This window comes from Typopeltis vanoorti, chromosome 25 (genome assembly GCF_054136105.1).
Source record: "Typopeltis vanoorti isolate ZY-2024b chromosome 25, IOZ_Tvanoo_1.0, whole genome shotgun sequence".
NCBI lineage: Eukaryota > Metazoa > Arthropoda > Arachnida > Uropygi > Thelyphonidae > Typopeltis > Typopeltis vanoorti.
In genome coordinates, this window is record NC_143573.1 from 52,620,189 (window position 1) to 52,643,609 (window position 23,421).

At 35.3% G+C, this 23,421-nt stretch overlaps 1 protein-coding gene across 1 annotated transcript in view; it reads right to left on the reverse strand.

Moving 5' to 3' along the window:
* The window catches only part of Pex16 (peroxisomal biogenesis factor 16), a 131,488-nt gene extending 109,027 nt beyond the window's left edge, over positions 1-22,461 (reverse strand). The window contains exons 1-2 of the mRNA XM_090414466.1: positions 22,265-22,461; positions 9,618-9,730 (exon numbers count right to left, since the gene is read on the reverse strand). Coding sequence (XP_090270592.1) covers positions 9,618-9,730; positions 22,265-22,400 — 249 coding nt within the window. The 5' untranslated portion in view covers positions 22,401-22,461. The remainder of the gene's footprint in view (positions 1-9,617; positions 9,731-22,264) is intronic.
* Positions 22,462-23,421: the final 960 nt, after the last annotated feature.

Below are 23,421 nucleotides of genomic sequence, written 5' to 3' on the forward strand. Positions count from 1 at the left end.
GTGATCCATATAGATAATGAATAACAGAGGGGATAATGTACATCCTTGTCTCACACCAGATTTAACATTAAACCATCGTCCTGTACTTCCTTCAATTCTAACTGCTGACTTACAACTCAAATAAAGACTAAGTATTGCTTGATATATTGCCCAATTGACACCATATAACTGTAGCATATTGAATAACTTCTCTCTTGGCACCTTGTCATATGCCTTTTCCAGGTCGACAAAACTTAAATACAGATCTTTGTTATATTTCCATGCTGTCTCAACTATTTGTCGTAAAGTGAAGATCTGATCCTGACAGCCTCTATTTGACCTGAATCCAGCTTGTTCTTCACCAAGCTTTTCTTCCACAATTCTTTTCAAACATTTCTCAAGTATACTTGCATAGATCTTGCCAGGAACACTCAGTAGAGAAATACCTCTGTAATTCTCACATGCAGTTTTATTTCCCTTTTTATATATGGGTACTATGAGAGCTCTACTCCAATCATCAGGAATTCGTCCCTCTGTCCAGGCTTTCTGAACTATGCAGTGCAGCCACTGTAAGACCACCATACGTCAGCATTTCTGGTCTAATATCATCTACTCCTGCTGCCTTTCCACATTTCAATTCCTGAATGTATTCCAGAATGTATGCCTGTTGAGTGTTTTTTACCACTGTGCTATCATCACTGCTCTTGTTTCTTTTAGCAGTTTTTCAAAGTAATTACTCCATACTTCAAGGATATCTTTTTCTCCTGTTTTCATGCCGCCTTTATCTCTAACTCCTTTTACAGCACTCTTTCCTCCATTCGTAAGCTTCTTCAACAACCTCCAGAATATTTTGCCACCTTCTTGATATTTATTTTCTATATTCTTACCAAAGTCCTCCCATGACTTTTGTTTAGCTAGTTTTACACAGTGTTTCACTTTCTTACATTTGTCTCTGTTTTCTCTAAGAGCAAAAGCTGACTTACTTCACAGGAATGTTTGATATGCTTTCTTCTTTTCCTTCACTGCCTCTTTAACTTCCTGTGTCCACCATGGATTTCTGATTTTTCTTTCCTTCCAGACAACCTCACCACATGCCTCTCTGGATGAATCAATCAGGGTTTTCTTCAAAGTTTGCCACTGAATCTCCAAGGTTTGGTTCGTGTTCTCAAACTCTTTCATTTTTTCTTTAGTAATCTTTGTGTATTTTAGTCTACAGTTCACATCTGAGAGCTGCTCAACTTTTATTCGCTTTAAAACTTTCTTACATGTTATTCTTTTCAATATGAAATTCAATTTCATCCTGCTCAAGATTAAATAGTGATCACTTCCAATTTCAAATCCTCTGTACACTCTGGTGTCCTGCTCCAGGGAGAAAACATCACTATCAACAATAATATAGTCACTGAGACTTTTCTTATTCCTTGCCTCTTCTCTCCATGTGAATTTGTGCACATTTTTATGTTAGAACATTGTGTTAGTAATAACCATTCCATGTCCTGAGCAGAAATCCAACAGATATTTGCCATTATTATTATCTTTTCTCTTTTCTCCAAATTTTCCCAAAATATTTTTGTATGTCTGACAATCACTTCCTACTCTGCTATTTAGATCCCCAACAAGGACCAACTTTTCCTTTTTCATTGTGTCAGTTGCTTTTTCTAAAGCATCAAAAAATTTCTCCACTTCTACCTTAGTAGAAGCTTCTGTGGGACCATAGGCACAAATAACTCTGATTGTACAGTTCTCCATTCTCATATTTGCCCACATCACTCTACTTCAGACTGCCTGCCATTCAAGAAGATTAGCCTTGTATTTTGTGTTGAATACTATGGCTACTCCTTCTTTTCCTTGATTGTCATTGCTTGAATATAACATTTTGTATTTATTGCTCAGAAAGATCTCACCAGTTTTGGTCTTTTTTGTTTCAGTCACCCTTATTATGTCGATCTGGTACTTATCTAATTTTTCAGCTATCTCCATTTCTTTGCCATTCAGGCTTCTTATGTTGATAGTACCGATCTTTAACTCTGGTGATGTTGAGTTAGGGTGTGCTTTCAGATTTGTTCCAGTAGCCGACTTTTTTCGCTGTTCGCCCTGGTTCCCTGGCAAAAACAACGGGGGCCTTGTTTAACCGGGTGACGCCCTAGCCAGCATGAAAGTTTGTCATGTTGTACCATCATTTTCTATATTGGTTTAAGCCAATAAGAATACAATTTGGTCGACTAAATCCCAAATTGCCAGCCTCGTTCGTTCAGTATCCAGGTAGAGACCCAACAGGGGTGCACCACGAGAAGGTGAAGATTGGACATTAGCTCAGAAGCCCTGGTTGGTTCTCCGCATTCCTTTAAAGGCTATGTGGAGGTCTCCTCTCAGTTATACAGCTTTGACCCTTAAGCACAGTTGAATGGATGAATCACAGAATTATGCTGAAACTGCAGAGAAAGATGTTATGGAGAAGCTATAAAAAATGGGATGCCCCCTGGTGATGATTAAAAAAAAAAAAAAAAAAAAAACGGCTATGAAGTGATGAATGTAGTGAGAAAGATTGGCTAAAGCAGAAAAATGAAATTCTAGAATTTTAGTTATGTGGCTAATGAAGGAAGGGCAAATATGGAAGAATGACTTTAGATGCTGAAAATGGCACACAGTTTACATCCACTAAAGCTATAATAAGTATTATTCAGTATTTGTATAATACTGAAAAGAAAAAGAGACTGGCAGTTCAAAAATGTAAAGTGTTTGGAATTTTGATTAAGTGTAATGTTAATTAGGGCTGTGGAAAAAGATGGGATATTACCATGTATGTTTAGGAAAGGTGCAAAGAGCCAACAGTGCCCTTGACTTGGTTGTGCAACAAGTCCAGCAATAGGAACAATCCCAAGAAGAGTGAAAGGAAGAAAAAAAGTGTCACTGCATAAGGGAGAATCAAAGTCAGTTTCAAAATATAGGTATACTTATTTTCAACAGTATTTTGTTATTAATATTCTACTGCACACCTTTGCTTATAATGTTAATTTTGCTAGATTTGGAAAAGGTGTTCGACAGTCAATCTGGCAGCCTGGTTGACCAACAGTAGCCAGCAAGTTGTCTATGGAGATGCAATGTCTCTCTTTTGAGAGAGAGAGATTGCATCTCCATGTCTCAAAAGAGAAAGGTAACAAGTGGGATACAATAGGAGTAGGTTCAGGAACTGCTGTTTGCTGATGACACTAAATTGGACAGAGCAATTTCAGAACCTGCATAACGTGTGCTAAAAGAGTGTTCAGCTGAACTAGCTATTCCTTTGAGGCTGTTTAATATGAGTCTCAGAACAGGGATGATTCCGCAATAATGGAAAGAATGTATGGTAATTTCATTGCACAAGGGTGGTGCAAAAGACCGATGTATCGACCAATTAGTATCTCAGCAGTGGTGGTTAAGATTTTGGAAACATTGGTTAGGGCTCACATTCAGAAATGGGTTGACAGTGAATCTCTACTTTGCAATGAACAGCCTGGGTTTACTTAGGGAAGGTCATATTTTAGCAACTTGCTCACATTCTATAACAATGTTATCACTGAACTAGACAAGGGGAATGGATACACAATGACACTTTTTGATTTTGGTAAGGCTTTTGACAGATTACAACATGGTAGACAGCTGCATAAATCGGAGAATATGGGTTTGGATTATAGTATATTAGCGTGGATAAGAGGACGACTGACTGACATATCAAAAAGTGGTATATGGGAATGTGAGTCTGCAAGATTTAAGGTAACCAGTGGTTTACCACAAGGATCAGTGCTTGGCCAACTGTTATTCAATCTATACATTAATGATATTGGGAAGGATTTGACAAGTGACATACAACTATTTGCTGATGATGCAAAGATAGATAGGGTAATCAGGAATGCTGCTGATGTGCAGTACTTGCAGAATGATTTGAACAGGCTTGAATTGTGGGCATGGGAAAATGGATGTCAGTTTAATGTCAGTAAATGTCAAATCATTCACTTTGGCGTGATTAGATATCCAATGTCATATTATATTGGTGGGATTATGCTAGAAGAAACCGAGGAGGCTAGGGATCTTGAAATGTTAGTAGATAAGAAATTGAAGTTCAGAGGCCATGGCAAAGATTGCAAATACAACTCAAAAGATAATTGCAATGCTGAAATGAACGTTCATGTAAAGATAAAGATGTCATTTTTCCTCTTTACAAGGCCGTGATAAGACCTCACGTGCAGGTTTGGTCTTCTGGTTTCCGTTATGATTCTGATAAATTGGAGAGAGTGCAAAGAAGAGCGTTAAAAATGATAAGGAGCTGAAATTCAAGAAACACATTACAAAAGTTGTAAAAGTTACTCAGGAAATTGTTGCCAAGACTGACAAGTAGGGATAAGGAGGTAATAGTTCACTGTTTAAGGCACTAATCAGATAGGATCACAACAAAATTTCTGTGCACAGATTTGGTCACCTAAATAAAGATTAGAATGCCAAATCTTGGATCTCCCCCCACCCCGTTCATTTTCTTTCACTATTATGTATCATCTGCTGTGCCTAGTGCTCCCCAAATTCTAAAAATCTACTCTGATTTCTGATCAGAAAATACAAAATATCCAGTCAGCTACCACTCAAGATTTTTTCTTAACCAGATCTCCTTCTGGATAGACTACTGAGATCACTTCTCCTCTTGGTAACTCAGACTATAATCATAATCTCACATAAGTTTCATCTCAAGTGAGATTCCCTTTCCTTAGCCATTCTCAAACTCGAGTCTCTTGGCATTACAACAATCACAAGTGAGAAAACTTCTATTTCACTTTCCATGACTAACTACTGTTTCTGAAGCTCTTATTCAGAAACAGTAGTTAGTCTGTATGTTACAGAAATCATCTACACTAGAATGAGAGCCTTTATTTCTTACTCCATTTGAAACTCCTATCCAATATATAGGGTGATTATGAAAGTTTAAATTTGTACCAATTATTTCCAAATTATTATAATCAATCCTTACACCTAGAAATCACCATCACATTATTACAAATTATCGGAGATGTCGAGTTCACCGTGACATGTACAGGTTGTTCTCAGTCTAGCTTTGTTCAGTGTGGTAGTGAAATGTCTTTTACCCAGTCGCAATGAGTTTTCATTTTGGAAAGTTATTTTACTAATCAATCTCATGCATGTGCTGCTCAGGAATTTCACGAGAAATATCCAGGTACAGCGGTCCCTCAGAAGTTGATGATAATGAGATTAGTACAGTGGTTTTGGGAAACTGGATCTGTTGCAGATAGGAATCACTCCAAAGACCTTCCATTTTGACTGATGATAAAATGGATGAAGTAAGGAGAGCACTGCAGTGGTCCCCAATAAAAAGCCTCAGGAAACTTGCCATACAATCATCAGCATCATACAGATGCTGATGATTGTACTCAGAAAGTTGTGAGATCGTTACACCTTCATCCATATTGTGTGCACTCAAGCTCATGAACTGAAGGACCCAGATAAAGGTAAATGAATAATCTTCTGCAGATGGTTATACTCAACCCTTCAGTTAACTTCTCACAGTATTTGACAAAAGATATTCTGAGAGGATTCAGAAAAATCTACACACCATGCTGGTCAAATGAAAGTAGTATTCTTCTGGCAGTCTATGAACAACAAAACCATCCATAAACTGCTTCTGTCCTCTTAAGGTCCTTGGATAACAGTAGAAGAGTTCACAGGCATGAAGAAATGAGCAACCTCAACTTTCTGTGCTATTGACTGGGAAACACCAGGTCCTATCACAAGTTCTGACAGAGCTAAAGGAAAAGTAAACCCGAACAGTATTGCAAAAATCTTAGCGCAAAAAGCTAAACCCAAAATTCCCACAAATACCAAAAAGAGATCCATCATCTTTATAAAGTTTTTTTTTTTTTATCATATCCTACATCTAAAGCAAACTCCAATCCAATAACTTCAGATGAAATTGATGCAGTGCTCTAATTAAAACATGTAAAGTTCTTGGCATTGAGTGTAAACCTAGCTATCTAATTTCTTCTCCTCAATAATTCCACGATTCCCAAACCTTTTGCATGAATCAAAGAAAACAGCCTTGTCAAAACCTAATAAGTCAACTGATGATTTATTTCTATGATTTTTTCAAAAACAGAAGCCATCTTACCTAATGAACAGGCTGGGTTTAGAACTGGCTGAGCTGTTGTGACCAGGTTCCCTGGTTCTCACAATCCACAAAGAAACTGGATACCAAAATGTTTTAAAAACAGGTACAGCTTTCATAGACCTAAAATCAGTTTATGACATGGAAAAAAGGCTTACTATATGAAAACAACAAACTACTAGAACAAATGCTCTCCAATAGGAAAATAAAGATTCATTTATATTTAAAAAAAAAAAAAATTTATTGTACAGGATGGATTGCTACAAAGATCTGTCCTCCCTCCAGCACTATTCAACTTGTACATAAATGACATCCTTGCAACAGCCAAGCAAACGTTTATCTACACTGATGGCATACCAATCACCATCTATGCCAATAGTCTTCCAAGGCTTTGAATGAAACACTGAACAAAGATCTGAGCTCACTGCAAAAATGCTTTGAAACCTAGGGATTATCCCCTAACCGGATCAAATTTATTGTTTCAACTTTCTACTAAAATAACCATGAAGCTCATAGAAAACTAAAAATAAACTTCTACAACAGGACTTCTAATCTATGAAAGTAATCCTTGTCACAGTTGATAGCAGCCAAACATACCAACATTTGGAGAAAACTAAGATAAAGATGTCTGCCAAGAACATTATAAACAAGCTTACAGTCACCATTATAATGCATCGACTTGTCAAACAGCAGTCCTGGTATTCTTAGTGGCAGAGTATTGTTCACCAGTTTAGAGCAGACATCACCTCACGACTCATAGACACAGCTTAATATAACAATGAGAACCATCTCTGGTACTTTAAGATCTCCTCTCACAGTTGCATGTTCTTTCCCACATCAATCCTCCACGCTTCAGAAGAGAAGTTGCCATCAAAGAAATAAACAAAATCAGAAATAACATGAACCTTCATATATATCAAGATATCTCTTTCTGCCTCCAGCTTGCTACATTATCTCTAGATCTCCAATTTGGCTTGTGGAAATAGCAGATGGTCCCCAGCACTGGTTGAAAAGAGACTCTGGAATGAACTATAAACAAGTACCTGATCACAGACCGAACTGTCAAACCTTCTGGATTCAATCAACCGTGACACCGCTTTGGTTTGAAAACTAATTTAGTTTCCTGTTTTTTTTTTTGGTCAGTTTCCATGTCTCTGATCCATATATCATTTAATTTTCTGAAAGCAGTATTAGCTTTTGCCAGTCTTTGCATTATATCCCTGTATTCCACCTTCAGTATCTACATTTGCTCCAAATATGTAAAATTCTTAACTCCTATAGCATGCTGATTGATTTTGATTATTTTAAGACCAACCATTTCAGCTGTTTTATACAAGTCTTTCAATTTTGTTTGTATATCATTATATTTTGATTATATCAAACTTATGCTATTAGCATAATCTAGATCTAACTGTGACACAGGATTCCATTTAATTTCTCTTCTCGCACCTATAACTTTTCTCATAACCCAATGGATGACTATATCAAACAATAACCCAGACTTTACTCAACCCTGCCTTACACCAGATCTTATCTCAAACCATTCGGATGTTGTTTGCTGTGCAATAACAAAACTTCTACTTCTCTTATACATCCTTTGATTATTCTTACATATTTGTCCTGAATTCCATAACTTTTAATAATTAACCATAACTATGAATACTGTCAAATGCTTTAACAAAATCTATAAAATAAGTTATAATGGACTTTTAAATTCTATGCTTTATTCAATGGTGTTCCATAAAGTAAAAATGTGATGCACAGTACTCCCACCAGTTCTGAAACCAGTTTGTTCATGCCTTAATATCTTCTCTACTTCATTTTTAATCCTATTTATCAATATTCTACAGAAAATTTTAGAAAGGTACTGAGAGTAGGCTAATTCCTCTCCAATTCTGACATCTAGTGAGATCACCTTTCTTAGGGATCATAATCATCATTGCTTCTTTCCACTGTTTAAGTATCTTTTCAGTCTCTTCAGCACATTGTTAAAAATCAGATGCAGTTTATCAGCAGCCGTTTCTTTAGATACCCTAAGCATTTCTATTGCTATATTATCATTATCTAAAGCTTTCCACTTTTCATTTTCTCTATTACATTCATTATTTTTAGATATAGGTTCTGATGTTATAGTTAAATTTATGTTTATAAGAGGCTCTTCCATTATTGATCTTCTAATCATGTCAGTTAACTGTTGTCCAAATTTAGAATTTCAAAGTGTTCTTTCCATCTTCTAACCATCTTATCCTCTTCAGTTAGCAGCAAACCATCTTTATCTCTTATAGCATTTACTTGCCTCTTTTCTTCAGAGCATATTTCCCTTGTCATCTCATGCAGTCTTCCAATGTGCCCTGAAGTTTCAGCCTTTGTGTTTCTTCTGCACAAACTGTCTTTTACACACAATTTTTTTATCCTTTCTCTTGCAGATCTTTTAATACTCTCTATATTTGCTGAAATGAATTTCTTTAGCACTTTCTAACATCATTTTAACTTTATGCCTTTCTTCTAGTCTCCAGATCATGTCTGATAACCAAACATTGCTCTTTTCCCCCTTCTTAACACCCAAACAGTCTCTTGCAACCTAATTATATACCATTTAAAAATTTTTTCCCATTCCATTTCAATGATGTCTTCTTTATTTCACCTTCTAGTTTCTCATTTTCCAAAACATGAAATCGATTTTTTATCATAATAGAAAAAGATTTTCGTAATTTCATTCATTTTAATTTAGACATGCAATATTTTACCCTCCCATTATGATTTCTAATTTTTTTTTCTTTAATCTCATACAGTTTTAATTTAATTTTGGCATTACTAAGTAGCGATTAGATCCTACATCAGCTCCTTGCCTTACTTTAATATCTAAGGGTGAACCCCTAAAATTAACCTCGATTGCAATATGATCATTTGGGTTTACCACCTGGTGATAACCAAGTCATTTAACATATATCTTTATGGTTCAACAAATGAGAATGGTGACTTATTGGTGGCACTTTGTGAAATGAATAACTTTGTGACAGGAGGAAGCTTAATCAACTGCATGCACACTGTGCCATAAATCATACTCTCAACAGGACTTATCTGTTTTTACGTAAACAGTTTTCAGAGTACAACATACAATAATTAGTACATTCTCTCATGTAAAATAAATTAAATACTGAAGGTCTAATATTTGTTCATTCTGCATTAATCACTATTATAATAAACCAGTAAATGCTAAGTTAGGTGTATATATTACTAATGTGTGTACATGTAATTTTTTTTAAAAGTATTATGAGGTCTGAGGAAAGATACTGCAGCAGAAATGTTGATATCATTAGTCTAACAGCCAATACAACATTGCAGATAGAAAAACTAGGATATACAGAAATTTCAATTAAATTATTATACATCAATAGAAAATATTCTATTGATGTGCAAAATATTATGTCAAGATATATTTTTTCAAAAATAGTTATTGAATTCCTGTATAAGAATTTCCTTCAAGACTCACCAAATGAGTAGTTATATTTGCAGCTTTCTTCAATATGGAATCATTTAGAAGGGTAAGTAAACTGGATGCTGAATAGATAAGTTCTGATATCACAGAGGACTGATGAAAACGGCCTGAAAATGTTATTTTGTTTAAAACATGCTGATTTAAAACTATTTTTGACAAAAACACACACTATTCTGAAATGCAATAGGATGTTTCTTTAAAGAAAAATCAATAAAATAAAATAAAATAAAAATAGTGAGTACATTGTGCACTAGATGTATGCAAACGGGGAAATCAAAACAGGAAAAGAAAAGTGTGCAAGGAAGATATTCCTGTTGCTAGAGTGTCAATAATCTACTACTGCATTGTAGGGCTCAATGATATGCTCTAACAAAGTAGAAGATGGTGTGAAGGACGTTCAGTGCTCTCCAGAACTTCAACTGATGCATGTGTGGAGGGGAATGTTTTTATATACAGGGTGTTTCAAATTAAAGTATCCCTATTCAGAGGGATCTGTAGAGAAAATCAGTAGATGACTATAAAATAACATGTATGCCACAGTAAAATAAATTTATTATGTAAATATTTCATCTTGCTAATGTAAGACATCAGTACAAACAGCAAACAACAATAAGGAAATGAATTAGAAAACAGAGTGAATGTTTAAGGTATAGTCATGTGTTAATGGATTAAAACTATTGGGCTGAAATAAGAGAAATTTATTTAATACAATTGAGGATAACAATTTCCAAAACTTTTGGAATAGTGAGGCAGTCATTATTATTATTATTATTGATATTGATGAATTAGGCTCAGATCCTTTTCAACCTCTATCTCAGAGATGCAGTGTTTCTGCTCTGCGTCTATTCTACAGATACTTCCATGGTTACTGCTCCAGTGAATTGGCAACCATCATTCCTCCACTTTCTTCTGCACCTGTTAGCACAAGAGCAGCAGCAGCTGCCTAGTATCCCTTTACTGTGCAACTGCAAAAAAACTGAACATGCTTCTCTTCCATTTATTCTGTCCCCTGGAGCAGTCTTCCTCATGAAGTGAAGAAGGCTGCTCCAAGTGGTTCCAAAACAACTACAACCTACAGTTCTTCAAAAGAAGATCAATAAACTTCTATCTCAGTCTTAATCTGCACTTTACACATGGCACTGATGTGCTTATAATTCTCTCAACCTCTTGTGTACAGGATCAATATACATAATAAAAATCCAATCTGCTATTCCTAATTGAATCCCAATTTGCATACTCTATGATTACAATCTACCGCAACTACACCAACTACATTCTGTATGAAGCATTCTGCACAAAAAAGAGGAACATACTTTTGTCAAATCACATATCTCTTGCCAAAGCTATCTGAGCTGGAGTCCACCTTTTTTTTTTATCTACTCTGGCTTTCCTAATATTTGCAGCTTTTATTGCTCCCGTAATTCTGACAACCATACTGCCATTTGTGACTACTTGAGTTGATTTCATATAACCCAATTATCCAAACTGCATGATTGTCTTCTAAGGAGACTAACATCCTGGTAAATGATATGGCTGGAAGGGAAGCCATATCATATACTGAAATAATTCTCAATGGAATTAAGGTCTTCATTCCCCACTCTACTACAAACTCCCTTATTCAAGTCTTGGTTCTCTATAAAAAAAAAAAAAAAAGAAATAATAAGTGCTTCTGCAGTCCATAATAAAAATGCAGCATATGTTCAATGACTTAATCAAAAACTCTGGTTCTCACTAGAACCTGAAATAAGTCTGTAAAAAAGTTATCAATTCCAAAGTAGACTTCATAAGAATGAAATGCAATAAGCTTGTCTCTGCAAAACTGGCAGTAAAGCCTTCTGGTCCTTCACTACGGCTATTCAGCATAACTTCTGCCCTTCCTTGTTTTCACCTATCTCATATCCTAAAGATATCATGGTAACCCCATCCAAAGACGATGGCAGACATCTTGGAATTAGTCTTTTCCCTTCAACTCTTGTTTAGAAGACCAAGGCAAATCATCTGAACTACCATATGCTGCCCACTGCATGCCTACTCTGATCTTTTGCCAAGATGCAAGATATATCCTGATTAATCTTGATAAAGAATTAACACCCACCCTGTATTGCCTATGTGTCATATTCATTTGGTATCTAACTCACCAGCATGGAAACAAGTCTTTAATCAGCCTGTGGTAAAAGGGGAGATAAGTCAGTCATCAAACTATCACCCCATTACTCTCACCTCACTACTTTCAAAAGTTGGAGAAGTTCATCAACAACTAGTTTGTTTGCTGCCTGGAGATCCACCAACCAATGTGGATTCCACATTCTTGTTCTATGGCAGACTTCCTCATTAATCTTACCCACCTTTGGATGCAGGCAATGGAAAGATTTGGAAAAATTCATGTGGTTGCTCTTAATATTTCTAATACATTTGATCATGCCTGACATTAAGGTCTTCTGAACACGCTACCATTCTATGATTTCCCTCTCATGCCCTTTATGACTGAACTAGAGAGTTTCCTCTCTGGTAGTTCATTGCATGTCATGGTGGATGGCTTCCTTACTCATCATATTTCTTTATTAATGCTGGAGTACTCCAGGATTCTATAACCTCTCCCACCTTTGGATGCTGACTATGGAAAGATCTGGAATACCCATGTGGTTGCTCTCAATATTTCAAACATATTTAATCATGATTCCTTGAGGCCTTCTGAATGTGCTACTATTTCATGGTTTCCCTCTTGCCCTTTCTGACTGAACAACCAGAAAGCTGCTTTTTCTTTGGTTTGTTGTATGTCATGATGGATGGCAACCTTTCGTCATATTTCTTTATCAATGCTAGAGTACTCCATGGGTTTGTATGGATGTCATCCAGGCTCCTCCTCCTTTACATTAAGGTCTCTTTCTCCCTCTCTCTGGCTTCAAATCCTGTTCACAGCTTTGCTGATGACACTACTCTCCATTCTTCTTCATTCGAAGAACTCAGCAGTACTCAAATGATTGAAGCCTCTAGGTCTTCCATAACTAATGGCTTAAATACTGTATCCTAACATTCTCAAGCAGGGTGAAGACAACTCAGTGAATTTCAATGCTATTAAAATTCAGCCCTGTCTTATTACCCACAAGAAAGATCTTACCTCACTCCTGCTGACTTCTGATGATGTTCTAATAATATATCCTTTCAAAACCACTTTTTCTTCCTCAGACTATCACATCCAGTTTATCCTGGCATACAAACATACTACATAAATAACCTCCTCAGCTTTTAAGAAAACTTGTTTTTCCTTAAAACATTAGTTCTCTCTTTCTCTCCTGCTCTATCCCTAAAACTTGACAAGTATCCTATCCAACCAACTTGGAATATTGTTCTTACATTTGGAGTTATACACTCAAACCTCCCTTAGAATTCTTGATGATACAGAGAAGACAGAATCAACTTAATAGGTCTCTCACAGACTCGCTTCAGTCACTTTTCCACAGGTTCCTGCATTATGTTTTTATTTTCACTTTCTTCCAATCATGTAACTAGAGCAGCTGTCTTCAACTCTTTAAGAAACATTAATAGATTATTTCTTTTTCCTTGATCACTGCCCATGCATGGCAGTGTTGTGTTATAGGTCTTGTAACCTTTCATGTCTGGTTGCATTATAAAAAAAAACTGGCCAAAGGAAATTGTGAAGTGTGCTTTCACTATGTAGTGTTACACCCTGATACCTTAAGAATGTAGAATTCCCAGTTATCATGGTGTAACATGAAAATAAAATAAAATAAAACCCCTGTATAAAAGCTAATAGATGAATTATTTAAAAGAAAGAAAAATATTCTTGCATCCAAGTAAAATATATAACAAAAAAAAAGTGTTTGTTGAACTAACTAATAAAAGAAGGAATATATAAGTGTTGTGATATAAAAAAAAAAAATTTTAGCTAAGTAAGACAAAGGATTAGTCATAAGAAATTGTATGCGAGAGGCTAGAGATTAAAATATTAAGTAAATTCTTAAAAATTTGGAAGGGGGATTAATTTAGAGGCTAGCAAAAATAAAAAACAATAGACTATCGCTCAGGGTCAATTCCCGGATTTGAGACATCGTCACGGGCTCACCGACCAAAGGATGTTTGGCAGAAAAATGCCACCCTAATTGGTCGGTGAAGTCAAATCAAGTAAGGGGCGGAGAAAAGAAATTAAAGAAGGTGCCGTTAGGAGTCAAGGTATAAAAAGGTTAGAAATGCCCCCCCACGAGGCTTTTTCCCAGATAGTTTCTTCATGAGCTCCTTCATATAGGTTTCACATGGTTTTCCTGAGTGGCGGGATTGGAGTTATCTCCGTCGTCACAACAAGGAAACAAAAGTGAGCGGGATTTCAATTCCGTATTTCCTATGGAAAGAAACGAGGAATGCCATTTAGCTAAAGGAAAGAAGGTATTATCTATGTGTTTCATCGTCCAGTGACAACTACGAGAAAAGGAAATCTGTAAAGAAGTCGGTGTACACGTGGCGAGTTTCACAGCCATGGTATACATGATTCTAAAGTGTGTTCTTAATTCAAGTATGAAAAGTAAAGATCGCATAAGCACAGTTTAATGCAAAAAAGAACTTAGGAGTAACAGATTGTATGAGAGATCATACCAGGATAGTTCAATCGAAAAAAAAGTAGAGGCCAATATCGAAAACTCAAGAGAAACAGGTACTGTAAAAATCTCGTGTTAACTGAAAATCGTCTGTAATTGTAATCATTATTCTATTACTGAACTGTTGAAGAGACTAAGGAAAATTATACTAGGACTTTAGTACATGACTGATTATAATGAGAGTATGCTTCCTAATATTAATATTATATAAGTAATTCATGTGTCCTGAGAATTATGCATGTGTATTGTAGCATATAGGAAAGTTTTAAATGTCAAAGTTATGTGTTAGTACAGTGAAAGGATAATTTAATCTACATAGTTTTGGATAGTTAAATAGAGTGAATTGATCATATATGTCCATGTGCTACAGCATATAGCGTATATTCAGACTAATATAGGGTTAACTAAGGTGTTAATTAGATCTGGGATTATACATAGGATTTTATGTGTTGAATTTGTTATGGCAATATGATCGTAATACCCATATAGGATCTTAGCCAAATACTTGTGATTAGCTAATGTTATTTTGTAAATATTTTCTTAGTATTGAATTGAATTATATTAGAAATCGAATTTTACCATACTATTGAGTTTAATAAACCTTTGTTCATTGATAAAACAGTTGTCTGAAATTGCTGCCCAATGCACCACTTGAAAAACGTGCGAACCTAATCACGCGGGAAATTAATGTGTAAAAAAAAAAAGTAACGAGATAAAGTGTCACGACTGCAATATTGTTTCACATTCAGACATATTTTAGTAATTGCTCCTTGCTTTTGTATTTAATATCTCAACCTAAATGTCCCAAAAGGCGCAGTATAATATAAATATTAGGGACACTAAGGGGAGAAATAACTTAAATATTTGTATTTTTGGGTGATATCTCGTGCATAGATAATAGTTGAACATAGATAAGCAGAATTTCACTAGATAGAATAATAATCATAAATTGGGACACAACAGTAGTGAGTAAGAGAAAGAATAACTAATCATTGCCAATGGTAGGTAAGTAACAAAAACAGAAGAAATGGTCGAGTTACTGAGCGATCACTTAGATCATGGTGAACTCGAGAAATTTAAGAGATGGTCAAGAAAAAGAAGAAAGCATATCAAAAGTTCCAAGTGAATCTGCATGTACACTAAGAATACAGATAGAAAAATGTAAGAAAGTAAAGCAATGTGTAAAAACAACTAAACAAAAGTCATGGGAAGAGTTTGGTAAGAATATACACAAAAAATATCAGGAAGACAGCAAAATGTTCTGGAAGCTATTGAAAAAACCGAGAAATGGAAGAAAGTACTATAAAAGGAATCAGAGATGATAAAGGTATTGTGAAAACTGATGACAATCTGATGTTATATGAAACAAGTAATGGAACATTGGTAGATAACATTCAAGAGGAATGCAATTGGGAGTACATATAAATACAGAAAAATCCATCAAAAACCTCAGTGTGAAAAGCCAGGTGGAGCAGATGATATTTCACTACATAATTCAGAAGCCCTGGTCAGTGGATCAAATTCAAGGTAATTGAAGTGGAGCTTGTAGTATCAATGTTAAAAAAAAAAAAAAAGGGAATAAAACTGAATGGAAGAATTACACGAATTTTCATAGTGAGTGCACCAGGTGCAACTTATGTAAATATACTTGAGAAAGCATTTTTATGTTTAGAAAAAATTTTTAGAAAACATTTTTTTACAACTGTCTCTGATCCAGAGTATTTTAATATCATGATATATCATTTTACTACTTTACCTGGAAAACACATAGCTTTTGCATTGTTTTAACCTCAGTATCTACCTTGGTCTAGCTCCCATTGATAGACTTCAATAAAGGTCAAAACTAAGCTGGATGATGACCTGACCCTTTCCATAATGTTTTTGCATAATAGGATATTAAGGAAACAAACTGATGAAGTCAACAGCCTCTATATGCAAGAATAGTCATGATGATACTTCACATGCAAACTCTGCTTATGCTTGGGGAAAGGAATAAATTTCTTCTGATGATGTTTAAACTTCTGATAATTCTTGCCAAATTTAATATACTTCAGAAAAGACTAATAAGAATTGTGGAAGGTAAGCTTGGAAAAGAAAAGCTGAGATCAGTCAACACACAGGTTGTCATGATCAGTTTGTCTCTTGACTCTTGTCAATGCACATGCTATGTTGGTAAAAGGTGCAGAAAAGACTGCTCAATGAATGAGTACCAATTTTTCTAAAAGCAATCAACTTGGTGTATGCAATGAGCTCAATGCTGTTACACTGGAGGAAGAAACTCAGTGCACAATTCTTTATGCAACTAGAGCTGTTGCATTAATAGAATATGAATTTATCAATAAGGACTGATGGGGGATGTTAGCATAGATGCTAAAAATGTTCAGATGAACTGGCTGTATAATGTGAGGCTCAGAACAAGAAAGAGGATTCCATAGGAGTGGAAAGAATGTATGATAATCCCACCACACAATGGTAGTGCAAGTACTGTCAACTTCAGTATCTCTGGAGTGACAGCAAATTTATTTTGCAATGGACAATATAGGTTTGCTAAAAGGGTGGTCATGTTTAAGACTTGCACAATTTTATAATAATTGTGATGGCTGAGTCAGATAAGGTGAATGGATACACCACAATACTTTTTGGGGTTTGTTAAAGCTTTTGACAAGATTCAGCATAGAAAGCTTTGCCTAAGTTGGATGATATTATTATCAGATGTCCAGAAAGTCAGGAATTTACTAACAGACACTATGCATCAACCACACAAACTGCCATACATTCTCTAAAACTCATTCACACTGGAAGTGCTCACTACTTCAACAGGTAAACTTCTACTCAGTAATAATTCTGTTAGAGAAAAATCCAGCTCTCACCCCTTTTTTTTTTTTTTTTTTTAACTTTCACAGATGCCCCCCGACTTCTAACCATATAATGAAAATTTTCAACCAATATCCTACAATTCAGATTGAGAAGTTTATAGAATTTATTATCTCATCCCCTCTTTCACCTGTTTATCAGTATATGCAGTCCTCATACTCTAAATTTATCATTGTAACTATTTTTGTAGCCTTTACAGCTTCTTTATCCCAGTGGAAACCAAGACACCAAATATGCTTACAGTAGGCCAGGTGCAGTTGTATCAAGGCCTAGTAAAGAGGCAAAATGACTTCCATATCCTTAGATGTCGATGTTCTAATAATAAATTTAGTTTAATCCTTTATCCAAGTGTGAGCAAACAAAGTTTGCACCTGAAAGTATCTTCAGGACTGGGGTAGGGTAGGTTGAAAGTTTATTTTTCCATTAAGGGAAAAATAAACTTTCAACATCTTTCTCTAAATCCAGAGTAATTTAATAAAAAAGTGGCACACCGTTTGGCAACTCATATAGGTAGAGATGACCTTGCTAATGCTTCTGCCTGGTATCTCCACTTGGGCCTGGCTCCCACTGAAGAGACCTCAATAAAGGTCGAAACTAGTGTGGGTAGTGGCCCTTCCCTTAATGCATAACATTATACATATCTGCATGGAGATGTGTTTTGCATTAGAGGAGATACTGAGATAGGCGTGATGTTAGCTTGCTCCACCTTTGCAATGAGTTGCCCAGTGTTGTACCACCTTACCCCAGTCCTGAAGATACTTTTTTCAGGACTGGGGTAAGGTGGTACAAAAGGCACAAACTTTTTTGCTCACACTTGGATAAAGGATTAAACTGAATTTATTATAGTCTAACCAAGTGAAATATAAACTTTCAATGTCAACGTTCATTTCACCATTGCAATTATCCTCAGAGTTGTACAGCAATCCCTCGATTAGTGCACCTAATGAATTCTTTAAAACAGGCGCATTAATCAAAAATACACTAATCAAATATAATAACCTATGGGAAAATGTATAATTCGTTCTTCAGTTTTCTTTTTTGACCCTTAATTTTTTTTAATAAAAGAATTAGTGTATATCTCAGGGTCTAGTTAAAGGAAAACCATTAAGCTGAAAGACAATAAAACATATTCAGAATATAAATTTATTATTCTACTTCTTAACAAAGAATTGAGCTAACGTAGTTTGGCAGGCATTTTGTTTCCTTTTTTCATACAACCGACAGTATGGCCCTATTGCCTCTTCTATTCTTCTGCAAATTTTACTGCTTCTCTCTTCATCAGGGTCAGCCTCTAAGCAATGCTGCTTAAAAACTTTGTACGAAAAATATTTTCAAATTGTTTCTGTGAAATCTGTTTTTGGTGACTATCAGTGGTTAAATTTTCTTCATATTCTTCAGGATCTTCCCACTGTGCATCTCAATTTAGCAAGTCGGAATCACTCAATTCTTCAGAATGAGATTTAATTAATTCTTGGACGTTATCATTGAAGGGGAGAAAGAAATGAAGGACGTACAAATTGGTCGCCAACACGCGAAATCATTTTATAGATAAAATTTCCCAACTGTTATACAAGCAAAATAGTTCCCACTTTAAAAACTACAATGATCATAAAAGAGAAGTTAATTTTCCGACGTGTAATAATAAACAACTCGTTTACCCTATTATCGGATTGGATTCTCCTTTTTGTGACATGCGCAGAAGTGTCGGAGGGTCTCGAATCTGTGGGTGTACTATAGCAGCAACATAAAATTTGGTGGTAAAAATTTGGAAAATAGTGTACATGGAAGCAATAAAATGTTTTAAATCGGTGACTAAATTATTTCATTCTGGTGAGTGATTTTTTAAAATAGTTAGCCATAAAACTGTAACATTTATTTTTAAGATGTATATAGGCGCGCTAATCGAATTTGGGTATCGAAAAAAAATGCTGCACTAATCGGGGGGCATTAATCGAGGGATTACTGTATTTGCAATTTTTGCTATGTGACCCTTGAACTTCAACTTTCTATCCACCACAGAAGATCTGTAACCTCATCAGTTACTTCAAGCATGTTCCCACCAATATAACCATTTGGTATCTCACGAGGCCAAAGTGCATGACTTTACACTTACTAACATTGAATTAGCAGCCATTATCATTTGCCCACACTTCCAGCCTATTCAAATTACCCTGTAAATGCTGTATATCAGTAGCATCTCTGATTGTCTGTTTATCTTTGAATCATCAACATAAGAAATAAAGATATTATGTCAGGTCCTTTCCAATATCATTAATATGTAGATTATACAACAGTGTTCCAAAAACTTGCCCCTTAGGTACACTGGTGGTTACCTTAATTCTGCCAGATTCACCTCCCCCACCCCACCATATACCACTTTCTGATAGCTATCAGCCAACCACTTATCCAAGCTAACAGCTTATATTCCAATCCCATATTATCTAGTTTATTCAACACCCTTTCAGACAGTATTTTATCAACATGATGTTACAGCTGTGTTGGATCATCTTCTTTCAAGATATAGGCTAAAAGCCTGTTTTGGCATTCTAAGGACTATATTTTCATTCTCTTTCTAGGTCATCCTATGTACCTTTTTACCTTTAGTTTATACTTTCTCACTTCTTTTATAGCTTTCCCTCCCTCCATTTTTTGTATATGTTCTTTTATTTTATAATTTATTGCTTGCATTTTAATTCCTTAACAATTTCTTCATTTTGTATTCTATCTATTCTTGTGCATCCTTTAACTGCTCTAAGAAATTTCATTTCAGCTGCTTGCATTCTTTCATCTTTTTTTTCCTCTCTATCCAACTTTTGACCCATATAGTATTCTTGGTACTACCATGACTTTATAAAATTTTAACTGTTTTTTTTTCTCGTTTTGCATTTTGTTGTTCATCTTATAGCACTGCATGGATTGCTTGAAATGGTGTAACTTATTGTCAATATCATTATCTATATCAAATGTTATGTCACATCCTAAATATTAAAAATGTGTTACTTGTTCTAGAGTTTGGTTTTCAATTACTATATTCATTATTACCTAACACCTCCACAAGGAGTCCAGAGACTCGTCGAGGGAGGGCACCTATTGCACAACTTTCCATCTCCACCCACTGTACAACTCTCCACTCAACCCACCAACCACAGTGAGCAGCCACTACCATCATGACCTACGCCAAAGCCATCTACTGCCCACCGCCACTAGTATTTTTTATGTGTATACGTTCTCAAGGCAAATTTTTCTGTATGTGGAATAAAAAACCCTAGTTTCCAGGAGAAAAAAAAAACCGCTACCTACACATGAGATTGGCTAAATCACTTAAAACTAAAATCCATATAAAGATTCCTCTCTTCACAATGAGAACTTAGGCTCCAGATTGCATAGTTTTAGTTTTCTTTAACGAGATTCATACATTGTATTCACTAGTTAACTGCTGTAGATAGTGAATGGATATCTGTTGATTGTCTTCAGGTAATAATACAAAAATCAGATCTGAAAACAGTATTGTGTTTATTGTTGTATGTTGATTGATGTTTATTTCTAGATTTACTACAGATTTCCAGTTCCTTATTAGATCATCTCTCTATCTACAGGTAGGAGAAAGACTACATTCTTGTCAGACTCCCCGATTAGCTGCTATTTCTTCTGTTATGCATTTACCGATATTTATGATTGCAGTAAGAGCCTCCATACTCAGTCACCATAGAAAAAGCCCTTTAATCAGAAAGATCTGGGTTAGATTCCGTTTATGATGTTAGGAATCTTTACTGGTCTTTTTCTACTAAAGGTGAGTAAGCTGGTCTCATATGGAGGTTGAAGTTTTTTTTTTTTCACCTAGAAACTTCGGTTTTTCGTCCCTCAGAACAGGCAAACCAGCCCTATGAACACACATGGATTTACAGCCATAGGCCTGATTTGTAAATGCTGAATGCTGGTCCCAAGCCTGGATAAAATGGAGGAGTTGGGGAAAGCAATGGTGAACTACCCTGTGAAAATCTCAACAAACACTGTGGCAAGAACACTTGCCTACAAAGTTACCAAGAGTCAAATACAACTGAAGGGTTAAATCATCATCATGATTTCAGTAGTATTGTTATATAGGCACTTAATTGCATTTCATGACTGTTTTGGATAGCCTCGGTTTTCTATTTCATTCCATTATTATTATTTATTATTATTATTTTTTTTTTACTGTTGACTTGGTCAAAGACTTTTTCATAATCTATGAATGCTAGGCGAGTCTAAATTAAATTCTTGTCTTTTTTTCTGTAAGTAGAATTATTGTGAATACATCATCAATGCAACTCCTACCCTTCCTAAATCCAGCCTGTTCCTCTAATAAACTATTGCCAAGTCTTTATTTAAAATTTTACTATGTAATTCATATGCTGTATTTAATAAGCTAATATCTCTAATTTTCATATAAAAACCGATATTTTTCAGCCATTTCTCATTCTTAGGGTATAAGGCATGTAATACAACAACTATTTAACAGGTGTTTAGGAATCTTACTTTTAAAGAGATATCACTATACTTGATTAAGTCTGAGGTAATTCCATCTGTTCCTGTATGTAGAATTTTCTATTTTTTATTGTTGATAAAGCGTCTTCCAATTCCATCATGTCCACTAAGTCTATTCTTGTATTACTTACATTTTTATTTTCTATTTCTTCGATCTTAAGAGATGGATTGCGCCATAGCTATTTTTAATGTTACATCCATTCTTATTTTGAGATTTCTAAAATTTCTCTATATCTTTTTCTGCTTTATTCAACTGTTTCAAAAGCAAAATTCAAACCACATCTAGTCAAACACCCCATTTCTGCATAAGTTCTTACAAACTTCTCTGAAACCTTCATATTCTAAGTAACCCCTCAATACTGTTTTCCATAACATTTTGAATATTCAAATCAATTTCTTTGAATGCTGATAGTTGTAGATGCAGTTGACTAAGAAACCTAGCCGAAAATTCAACAAATGCGAAATAATTTTTATTCTAATTAAAATGCCACCCAGTTACTTTATATATACTTCTTTACGTGAAACTTTCAACTCCTCTGCAGCTATTAATTTTGAATTTACTGGAAGTGCTCTCTAAAACAGTATATCACAACACTCAAAAGTTACAGTATATCAAAGTGATTAGTTACATACCTGCTGTAAAGTATGACAACCACCTCAAAGATAATTCTAGTTCACTAGCAAAAACAGGATTACACTTTACAAATTCCCTATACCGTTCAAAGCTTGACATAGTTCTTAGAAAACAAGACGACAATACAACACTCATGACAACGTGTTTAAAATATTAACAGTAAATAAAGCAAAACTATATAACACTAAAAAAAAAAAAAAAACGGGGGTAACTAAACGAATAACAAAAAGAGGGATAGAATAAAATAACAATACAACATGCGAAGACAAGATTAAATCCAATGTGTGTATGTGTATAAATCCACACAACGCCATCTGCAAATGTGGAATTCGTTAAAATTTTGGTTCTCCAGAAAGTAATTTTTATGCAGAAACAAATTAATCGGAAAAAGCCGAATACCGTGAAGTTTTTGGTTTGATTTTTTTGTTTCAGTTCAAAATAATTTTGGTTCTGGGTTTAAAAACAGACTTTGCATCTAGTGGGATTAATGTTTCTGACATGATAATACATCGATATTATTGGAAGCAGGTAGAACTGTCCACAGACTAAAACAGAAACAACTGTTAACGAAGGCTATGCAGAAAACGAGTGTCCAATGGCAAAAGTGTACAAAGATTAGATAGTTCAGAAATGGAATGTTATATTCTCAGATGAGAGCCATTTCTTTGTCCAATGCCCATGTTCGCAAATCCACAGCTGAAAAGACTTCTCCCACTCACCTTCAAAAAGCTCCGAAAACTCCCCCCCCCCCCAAAAAAAAAACACCTAAAAAGATGATCTGCTCCTTCGACAGGGTGTAGCATAAAAAGGCAGCCTGCCTCATGGCGCCGCTTAATAAGGGCGCTCGTTCAGCCATATTGCGGTAGACGCCGTATTACGGCAACAATATATTTTACATATATACGGCATTTAGTTTAGTTTATGTGCTTATTATATTTTAATAATAAAAAATAATAAGCACATAAACTAAAACTAAACATTTTAGAACCCACTTATTAGATCAGTGTTTCTCAAAGTGTAGTACGCGTCCCCCTGGGAGTACGGGATTTTTAATTGGGCGATATTTAATTGTTTGGCTCTAGGTGCAAACTAATCTGGCGACGTCGCTGAAGATGTTCTGGGGTTGTTTTACAAATCACAGCCCAGAATCACTTGT